Raw genomic sequence first — 10,510 nt, 5'->3', positions numbered from 1 at the left:
AATCAGAGTCTCTGCTCCAGGCTGGGAGGAAACATACAACCCCCCTGTGTTCCATGAGTGGGTTAGTGGTGCTGGGCTCCAGTGCACCTGTTCTCCTGGCTCCATGGGTTGGGCTGTGCCAGGGGAGGGGGGATGGTGCCCCCAGCTGGATGAGGCTGGAAGGAACAGAAATCAAATGAGTGGGAGAGAGGACTGGGGACAGGGTGGTGGCCAGGCTGGGCTTCACACAAAACCCCACAGGAGTGCCCAGAGTGCTAGGGAAAGACACCCCCTTGCACACGTGGCTCCTCCCACCCATGGGGGAGGGAAGGGAAGGGGGGTTTAAGGTTAGCATGGGCATCTGTGGGCAGAGGGGACGTTCTAGGCCCAAGGGGGGGGGGAAATGTGAGCCGTGGGGGGGGGCTGGGCACAGTGCAGGAGCTCCCCAAGCATCCCAAAGCACATCGCCCCCCACTCATGTCCCTGCCCATCCTCCCTCTCAGCCTGCCTGGCCCTGCCAGCTCTCTAGGAAATCACCACACTCCTTTAGGCTCCTGCCCTTCCAGCTGGCCAAGCACGGTGCAGCCCCAATCCAAGATGCCTTGCATGGGCTGGAGCCTACGTGGTGTAGTGCTGCTGCCCTCTAGGGGTAGGCTCAGTGCATCCACCTGTGCATCCAAAGCCCCATACTGCTCACAGCTCAGGGGGAGTCTCCCTCACTTTTAAAGGTGCTTCATGCAACAACACCCTGAGCACTGGGGCAAACCTGGGCATGGAGAGGGTCCCACCCCATCTGTACTTTCCTCACTGAACCTCTCTCAACCTGCAGCAAGGACTCCTCCGGGAGCAGAGAGCTCCCAGTCCAGCTCTAAACAGCCCTACAGAACTAGCTTGAGGAGCAAGATCCCAGGGGCTATCCAGCCCAGCCAAGCCCCAGCAGAAGCCAGGGGACAGAGGAGGGGCAGCAGGATGGAGCAGCTAGGGGTGGTGGGGGGTGTCCGAGTCCTATCCCCCAGCCACTGACTCCAGCCACCCCTCAACTCAAACACTTTAATCAGGTTCCAAGCCATCGTACACAGAGTGAGAACATCAGAGGGGCAGCCCCCTGAACTCCCCCACAGCACATGGCCCCCCCGCCCAGGGCACAGAGCAGGAGGAGATGCAGCACCTCCACCAAGCAGCTCCAGGGGGGGACTCGGCCAGCTGCCCAGGGGAGGGGAGGGAGGTGCCCATGTGACATCCCCTCCCCAGCTCAGCCACCTGCAGAGAAGGGCTTGGTGGGGGGAGTGGAAGAGGTGCCCCCCAGGACACCAGGCATCAGATGCCCTCTGGACACAAGAGCAGCCACTCAGGGCAGGCTGAGCTGCAGCCCGGCCCCAGCAGGGCACTGGCTCCATGGCACAAAGGCTCCCTGAGTTAGGAAGGCGGCGGGCAGGCTCCCGCACCCCCAGGCTGCGGTGAGCGGCCCCACCCCACGCACACGGCCAGGATCCTGCTCCCGCCTGAGCAAACCAGTCAGAATCCACTTGATGCCAGGCTCTGCCCTGCCCCCACCGGCTGGGGCGAGAGCAGGGAGCCCTGCGAGGGCACTGCCCCCTCAGCCCACGATGACGCTGAAGCCACAGTGGAAACGGTTCTTCCAGTGGTTGAGGACGGCGCCCAAGGCCAGGGTGACGGGCAGAGGTGGCAGCTTCTTCTCCAGGACGCCCCCCACGCACCAGTTACTGTCCAGGAGACCTGCAGGGGAAGGGACAGGAGCCACTGGGCAGCTGGACACATCCCCACCCCCAGCAGCCAAGAGAGACCATGCCCCGGAGCCCAGCCCCCACAGCTCAGACCCCCCTGTCCCCCATTCCCAGCTGGAGAAACCTCAGTTTAGTCCACACTCCAGGTCATCCTGCTCCACCCCAAAGCCCAGCACAGGGCTGCTCCTGGCCTCGCTCCCTGGGGCTCTGGTCAGCTGCCATGGACTCACAGCCTCCCTCAGCGCTCAACAATCACAGCATGTCCCACCTGGGCAGTGGAGCCTGCTAGGAGCCCCAACAGCACAGTGGGTGCCTTGAGGCCATGAGCAGACCCCCAGCATGCTGTCTGCCTGAGCCCTGGGGACCAGGGCGCTGGCTTCTCCTCCCTGATCCCAGCTCCTCTGGGGCCATTGCTGAATCAGGGGGGCCAAAGGCTGGGAACCCCAGGCCAGAAGAGCTGCCAATGGAGCAGGAGGTGCCAGCCAGAGTGCAGAGAGCTGGGCTGGGGAAGCGGGAGCAGCCAGGCAGCCTGAGCGCACTCAGGGGGCACACAGATGGGGAGCTATCCTGGGTGAGGCTGAATGTCAATCAGCTGCTGCTCCCTGGCAGTCCCACAGGCCAAGTCACAGGGCGCGCTGGCTGCAGTCTCCACCCCTTGTGCTCCCAGCACTCAATGCAGTTGCCCCGCTCCTGCAGGAGAAAACCCTGCCTCAGGCATCCTTTGGGAGAGAGCAACACAGGCTCGGGAACAGGGCCTTTCCCCTCTAGGGGCGCCAGCTCCAATCCAGCCCAAGGGCAAAGGGATTGACCTGGGGGATATGGGGCTTTTCCCCTCTGGGGCACTGGCTCTGATCTGGCCCAAGGGCAAAGGAACTGACCTGGGGGATGTGGGGCCTTTCCCCTCTAGGGGGGGCCAGCTACGGTCCGGCCCCAAAGCAGGAGTGCTTACTGGCTCAGAGGGAGATGGGATATGGGGCTTCTCCCCTCTAGGGGAGGCTGGCTCTGGTGCAGCTCTGGGGGTGGGGGACTGGCTGGCTTGGTGTGGGGGATGGGAGATTTCACAAACCCTGGGCAGAAGTTTCTAGCCCTTTTCACTAATACTACAGCCTTACGCACAATGAACAGGCAGATGGGTCGCTACTGCCCCCTACTGGATGGGATACGAACAGCTCTGCGGTGTGCAATAGGCCCTATACTGCTCATGAACAGGGAGATTCCCCTGTAGCTCAGGGACTCTAGGCCTGCGCTGTGGTGGCTGGGGGGTCTGCTTCCATGCTTGATGGTGCAGGGAGCTGGACAGAGAAGCTGGGATGTTCCCACATGGCACAGAGGAGCGAAGGGAGAGCAGGTACAAGACAGGCTCCAGGCTCAGGCCAGCCCTCAGCAAGCGGGTGGAGGGGCTCAGAGGCCAAAACACCTGAGCGGTGTTGGGAAGACCCCAGCTATGACCATCCTCAGTCCAAGTACCAGTTGGCTCTCACCAGGACCATGCAGCCATGTTGAGGGAGGCATGATCTTGCACCTTCTGGCACTGTGAGCGCAGGGAGTCTGTGGGTCCAATGGTCCTGGAGATGCCCTGCCCCCTGGGCGAGGCTGGCACCGCCCTGGGCAGCCCCCTGCCTGAGTGGGGGCTGGCCCAGCTCCACACTCACCTCGGAAGACCATGTTGGCCTGGGGCAGGTTGAGCTGGTAGCCGAAGGCAAAGGTTGTGTCCTGCAGTCGGGTGTTGGCCTCCAACTCCACCCCGACCTGCACCTGCAGGGAAGGAAGCACAGGGTGAAGGGCGTCCCATGGCTGGCCTGGAGGATCGGGGCAGCCCCTGGGGGGGTGGGCTCACCTGCTCATTGGCTCTGTGGTAGTAGCTGGCATGGGCCCCGCCATAACCAATGTTCAGCGTCGCCACCCACTTGAGAGCTGCAGAGATACAGAGGGAGTGAAGCTGGCTTGGGGGGCAGGGTTGGTGAGGGGCTGGGCACGGCCTTTAACTCACTCAGAAGCGTGCTGGGGTGGAAGCCTGGCCAGGAGGGGACAACTTGGGTAGGCGCTGTACAGGCTTCACCTGCGATGCCCCTCTGGGCAGACCCACAGCCCCTGCTATCCCAGCCAATGCTTCCCAGTCCCACCCCTGCCCCCCACGATGCCTCCCACCCCAGGGTCTCTAAGCAGGGGTACCAGCTGTGCCGTCCCGTGACATTTCTGTGCTCCAGGGCTGGGACATCCTTCCCCCGCTTTTCTCAAGGCTCAGCTCTGGTGTAGGCAGGGCTGGAGGAGTGATCAAGCCAGGCTCGTACCCGTGTACTTCCCTGCCAGGGTGACGATGGCGCCCTCCTCGCCCGGGCGCCGGTGATACACCATCTCCCCGCCCAGCACCAGCCGCGAGGTCACGCTCTGCAGGAAGTGCGCCACCACAATGACTGCAGGGAGGGAGAGACCATTAGCACTGGACCCTGCAACCACCAGCCAATGGGAAACTGAGGCACTGAGCAGGGAGGGGCCTGCCCAAGGTCACAGCGACTTGGTGCCAGAACATAGGAGTCCTGACTCCCAGCCCTGCACACTAGCCAACACTCCCCTCCCCATCTGACATGGGGAGGGCTCATCAGCCCCGCCGCTAGCCCCAGAGCAGCATGGCCATGGGGCTGGGCACCAGGCTGTCCATACCTCGTAGGGGAGGTGGGGCTGCTCCATGCCAAGCCCTGGGCTGCGGGTCTCGGGCAGGAAGGGAGTGGAAGGAGCCAGTGGCAGGAGAGTTTAGGACAGGAAGTGAGGCAGTACAACAGGGCCCACGGGCTGGGGCTCACCTGATTGGCTGAGCACATCGGGGTTGCCCAGTGTCAGTGTGGCCGTGTAGTCATCGCCACGGAGCTCCCCGTCGAACTGCCATGTCACAAACCGGGCCTGTTGTGTCTGCAGGGAGCAGCGGGGGCTTAGCCGGGGGTGCGGCACCTCCTGCCCCACATTCCCCTGCCCTGCCCTCCCCATTACCCCACTCCCCTACCCCATGCCCTGCCCCATCCCCGCCTCACCCTACCATAGCCCCACACTCTGCCCTGTCCCACACCTCACCCATTGACCCCATCTCATCACAGCCCTATGCCTCACCCCACAGCCCCACCATCATCCCTGCCCAATGCCCCAACCCATGACAACCCCTTGGGCCCACCCTGCTCCACACCTTGCCCATGTCCTCATGAGGCCTCACCTGGGGAGCAGCCAGTAAATCTCACTTCCATCCACTCTCCTTCCCTCAGCATCTGGGGCCATGACCTGACTGTGTTCTCCCCTCAAGCCCCTTGGAGGGCCCTTGCTAGGGCTCCAAGTACAGCTTGGCACAGGGAAAAGCAGAGCCAGGCAAACCCAAAGGAGGTCCTCACCCAACCCAGGGCAGCTCCCCCTGCCTCACTATGATCATGGGGGGCATTGCTGCTCTGCCCAGTCTTCCCTTGGCCTCGCCCCAGGAGCTCCATCCAGCCTTCCCCACTCCTATCCCTCAGCCCTGGGGTGCTCTGCCCCTCCACCTGTGCCGCACCCAGATTTCCCCCCAACTACCCCTGCATTTACAGCCTCCCCAGGGAGTTCTAATTAGCAGGGATTAAGCCCCGCACGACTGGTGCACACTGGAACACACCTAACACCCAGGGGTGCGTTGGGTAAACTATGCTCAAAGAGGGAGGGGAAGCTGGGCACCAGAGGGGATCCGATTCCTTCCCAAGCACAATGCCCCCATGATGGAATCGGGTGAGCAGGGTCTGGCTACAGCCACAGCTGGAGACACACAACCTGTGGCACCACGTAAGGGCTGCGAGGGGCCCAGACAGGCACTGGGAGAGAACACTTGGCCCCTCCCCTGCAGACTGCCAGGGACAGTCCCCATAGCCCAGCCCTCTTCCCTTGGGGGGCATGTCATCGTCCCCACTACAGAGAGGGAAACTGAGGCACAGCAACCACCAGGCAGTGTTAGAACAGGCAAGGGGAACCCAGAGTCCTGGTTCCCACCCCTGCTCTAGCCACTAGTCCATGCTGCCCTCATTGCTCCAGTGCTTCTTCATGGAGCTGAGAACCTGAAGCCCCTCCCCCAGCCACAGCCCTCTCCATTCCAAACCAGGGCACCCGAGGCAGCGCAGGCCCTGGCTGGGCTCCAGCCCCCCATGGCTCTAGGGGGTCAGTGCGGCCAGATTAGCAGCTGGGAGAGCGCGGCAACTGCCAAGGTCCTAGCGCTAAACTCTCAGCGTCAGCACTTTGAACCACACACACACACAGCCTCTGCCACTCCGCCCCAAGCCCTGCCCCTCCCCATCTCCACACACACGCCCAGCCCCCTCCTCCCCACACCCTGCTCCCCCCACCTCCACACACACGCCCAGCCCCCTCCTCCCCACACCCTGCTCCGCCCACCTCCACACACACAGCCCCCCTCCTCCACACATCCTGCTGCCCCCACCACCACAACCTGCCAGCCCCCCTCCTCTCCACACCCTGCTCCCCACACATGCCCAGCCCCCCTCCTCCCCACACCCCACACCCTGCTCCACCCACCTCCACACACACACCCCCAAGCTCCCTCACCTCTCAGTCCCTGTGCCACGCCCCCATTCCTCCACACATGCCCGGCACCCCCCACTGCCATGCCACGCCCTCTCCCCCACACCATGCATTGCCCGCCTCTGCTCCAGAACATCCTGGCCCCCACTCCACCCACGCCACACCCACATGCCATTCCCCCTACATGCCCTGCCCCACACCCGTCTTTTCCGCTACCCTGCAGGCCCAGGGCAGGGCCTCACCTGGAAGATGGCCTTGGTGCGGATCCGCTCTGCCACCAGGTGCAGCACCTGAGCGTTGAGGCTCCCGCAGCTGTCGATGTCCCCGACAAGCATGGGGAAGGTCTGCAGGGAGAAGGGGCACGGCGCTGGGGATGGGCTATGCCGGGAGGCACTGGGTCTCCTCGGGGGAGCCCCACACCAGCTGCACACACCCCAGGGATGGTGCAGTCAGCAGCCCCCTTCTCCCCCCCCGCAGGCTATGGCAGGGGAGCCACCTGCCTAGGGAGCTTCCCTCCTGCCGTGCTCCCAGTCTGCTTGGGAGCGGGGTGCAGCAAGTCTGCGGGGTCTCCTCAGCCTGGCTCCTGGGGGCACTAGCTGTGCTGGAGGCCTCCGCAGCCCTCCCCACAGCTGGAGCTTTGCCCCTATCCCATGCCCCACACACGCCTCCCTCACCCTGTCTCCTGTGCACCCAGGTCCTAGCACCGACTGAGCACAGGCTGGGCTCTCCAGCTCCCCCTGGTGGCACCTTCCAAGCTAAGTGCTTCCAAAAAGAGAGAGCGGACGGGGGCTAAGCCCCAACACTTCAGCCTGACCGCCATTCCCACCCCTCCGTCCAACAGCCTCAGAAACACCCCCCACACGGACTGACACACAAACACACCCAGCCCAGGCCCAGCCTCCAAGCCAGAGCCCTGGCCCACACACACGGTCATGCCAATCCCGGGGGGGGGGGGGGTGCGGGGGGCCTGCCATGCCAGTGGGCTGCTGCCAGCACTCAGTGTTCAAATATCCTGAGTCAGGTTTCAAAGCACCCTGCGATGGCTTCAGAATGAGGGGAGCACTGGCTCCTTTCCCTCTCCTGAGGTGCTGTGGCCTTTGGGGTGCACTCAGGTTCTGAGCGGGAAGCTCATTCAGCACTGGGCCCTGGAGGCAGGTCGGCTGGGGGGCCCTGCAGCGTGACTGCAAGAAGCCCCCCGCCCCCCTGCAAGGAGGGGCACTCAGAGCCAGCTTGTGGTCACAGGCCCTGTCTGAAGACGATGGGGGGACCGCACTGCTGCTGCCATGGGTCATAAGCCCCTCAGGTGCCTGCTTTGCCCAGCACTCCCATCCCTGTAAGAGCCTGGAAGACAGTGCCAGCTGGATGCCCACATGAGCAGGATCCAGGAATTCTAACCCAGATGGGGGGTGAGCGGCAGGGCTGGCTCCCTGAGGCTACTGGTGGCAGGTCACACATCCACCCGGCAGGCAGAAGAAATCTCCCACTGCAGCTCAGTCACTCACCCGCCAGGGAACGCAGCCTATGTGGGGATCCCATACATCCCTCAGCAGGGGACCCCTCCCACTGCTGGGGCAGAAACACCAGAGTCCAGCCCTCACCCTGGTCCCTGTGAAGAGACTGAGGCATCTGTCCCAACTCTGCTCCTCCCTAGCACCAGAGCGAGCCCCCACCATTCACGGACATGCTTCACACACCCTCTGCCTGCTCAGGGAGCTCCGGATCAAACCTGCTGCAGAGATGGGGGAAGGGATCCAAGTCAGTTTGCAGGGACGGGGGGATAGAACCCAGGAGTCCTGGTCACAGCCCTCTGCTTTCATGGGGAGATTTTCTAGCACGCTCAGTTGGCACCAAGTGCACTGGAGGATCCCCGCCCCCCACTGAGAACAAGGGGAGCTGTGGGATGCTGAGATCTGAGCATCTCAGACCCTACTCCATCCTGGCACTGGGAGCTGAGCTTGGACACCTGGCTCCCAGCCCCTGATTCAGCCCCCTGCACATTTGGGTCCCAGCTCACCTCGGTGGGGCTAAGCTGCTGGTCTCCTACATAGGTGGTGTTGAAGTGGTAGCTGGACTGGCCGACAGTGCTCATGTGAATGGTATGGGTGACCTGGGGAGGACACAAGGGGGTCAGGCTGTGCTGGGGTGGGATGCTGTGTGCAACCCTCAAGGGCTCAAGCTCTTTCCAGCCCAGCCAGCATGGACAGTGCCACCTGATCACTGCCCCTTCCAGCCCAGCCACGGCTCCCCTCCTCCAGGGCCTCCTCCATCTCTCTGAGGCTGCAGAGCCCAGAGAACAGAGCCCCCCATCGGCGACCCAGCGTGAACCTGACTGGTTGCACTGCACACTGGGATGTGTAGTCTCGACTAGGGTGTGCGTGTCCTTACACCGCTCAGAAAAGGGGTGGGGGAGGTGACAAAGCCCCGGCTCATTGCGCCAACCCCTCGCCCAGATCCCGGCAGCATCTTCACCTTGACACCACAGCCCCCAGGAGGTGTTTCCCAAACAGCCTGTAGGTGGGTACCCAGCTGGTGGGTTTGAGCCCAGCTCTGACAGGGAACATGCCCAGATCCCCCATCTCCATTCCTCCTGACTGCCAGCCCCTGAAGAGGGGCCAAGGCATGCACCAGAAGGGGCCCTCCAGCTCCACGGGGGAAGCAGGTGCTAAGCTAAGCCTGGAGGGTCTCAGTGGGGAGGGAAAACAGTTGGAGGCACGAGCTGCAGCTGACCTGAAAATGGCTGCTCAGGGCCTTGTTGATGATCAGCTTCACCCCTTCCATCTGCTGGGGGAAGACTTCTGCAAGGAGATGGGGTGGAGTGGGACTTAGACACATAGCGCAAGGGCCACGGAGCCAGAGACAAGCAGATGGCTCCTCTCTGTTCCAGGCCCCACAGCCAGGGCTGAGTTCAACAAGGGCGAGTCGGAGGAATGGAAACTTGGTTTAGGGAGGATGGGTGTGAAGACCCCATTACTAGTCCAGGGCTCGGACCTCAGCTTCCCCAGCCATCTAACACCAATTAACTCCCTCCTGTCTGCACATGGTCACTCGTAGTGCTGCCAATCGCAGAACGGGACCCCGGAAACACAGGCGAGCCGAGTGCCACAGCACCCCTGCTATGGGAGGCTGGAGCAGCTGGGCGCTCCCTGCACAGCCAGCACCCCCACCCTGGTCCCTGCAGCACCCCCTGCTGGCAGAAGGCCACACTCCAATCCCCTCAGCATGCCTCTGTCCCAGAAGGGCTGGCCCAGACTCACCTTTGCATTTCCGGTGGAGCTCATCGAAGCTGCCTGGGTTGGTAAGCGGCTCCTCCCGGCGCAGAGGTCTGTGCAAGTCGACCACTGGTGCCAGCACGTTCCCCATCACCCCGCAGGCCGCGCCGCCTGGCCCGGGGATGCAGGGGTGCAGCCGCCCTCTAACCCACCCTCAAATCCCTGCCTCCAGTCCGAGGAGGAAAGACCTGGAGAGTTCGGGATCAGCAGGTGCCGCGGGTTCCCCAGTCAGAGCACACCCAGCCGCCCCCTGCCCCGGGGACCCTACGCACATGACACCCGGCAGGGTCTGCTGCCTGCACGGAGCTGGGCTGAGATCGTGTCCCCACTCCGCAGCCCCTGGGGCCAGCACCCGCAGCACGGCTCGGAGCCCGGGAGGGGGGCTGGGGGGCAGGGTGCCCTGACGTGGAGAGAGGGGCTCACTGCCCACAAGGCGAGGGGGAAGCGGGAACGGGGGGCCAGTTGCTGGGGGCACAGGCTGCCCTAGGTGGGGGATGGGCCTGGGGGGCCGGTGTAGAACGAACTCGCAGGCAGAGGTTGGGGGGCTGGGTGAAGGGGGCTCCCTGGGCAGGGGCTCCCCAGCCGGGGGGCTGCCCCGCACGGTACCTCTGGGTGCCGCCGCCCCCAGCTGCCCGGCGCTCACACGGCCCGGACCCCGTGCTGGGCTCCGCTCACCCTGCGCTTGCTGGGCGCGGCCATTTTGCGCCCGGGCACCGCCCCCGCAGGAAGTGGCTTCACAGGAGAGGCCACCGCCCCGGCCGCCATGTTGGAAGCGGGCACCCCGCCCCCCAGGTGTCGCCGGGCTGGGGGTGAGGGGCGGGCCGCGCGGGTCCCGGGGGCACGGGGTGAGCGGCGCAGCTGTTTGCCGGCTCGCTTGTGTGTACCGCTTGTTCTCGTTAATTATCCCTTGTGTTGCCAAGCGCCTCTCACCCTGGTGTCCCGGCCGCGCCCCGGCAATGCCTTGGGGTTTGCCCC

At 64.0% G+C, this 10,510-nt stretch overlaps 1 protein-coding gene across 1 annotated transcript; it reads right to left on the bottom strand.

Annotated features, from left to right (window-relative positions):
- Positions 1-1,015: 1,015 nt before the first annotated feature.
- TOMM40L (translocase of outer mitochondrial membrane 40 like) lies at positions 1,016-10,236 on the bottom strand. Its single transcript, XM_032765139.2, has 9 exons — positions 9,521-10,236; positions 8,994-9,061; positions 8,281-8,373; positions 6,509-6,610; positions 4,526-4,631; positions 4,016-4,138; positions 3,562-3,638; positions 3,377-3,479; positions 1,016-1,716 (listed from the first exon to the last, which is right to left on the bottom strand). The coding sequence occupies exons 1-9, from the start codon at positions 9,624-9,626 to the stop codon at positions 1,577-1,579; spliced, it is 918 nt and encodes a 305-aa protein (XP_032621030.1). The 5' UTR covers positions 9,627-10,236; the 3' UTR covers positions 1,016-1,576.
- Positions 10,237-10,510: the final 274 nt, after the last annotated feature.

Source organism: Chelonoidis abingdonii, chromosome 11 (genome assembly GCF_003597395.2).
Source record: "Chelonoidis abingdonii isolate Lonesome George chromosome 11, CheloAbing_2.0, whole genome shotgun sequence".
NCBI lineage: Eukaryota > Metazoa > Chordata > Testudines > Testudinidae > Chelonoidis > Chelonoidis abingdonii.
The sequence above is the reverse complement of the archived record's forward strand: the minus strand, read 5'-3'. Positions and strand labels throughout refer to the sequence as shown.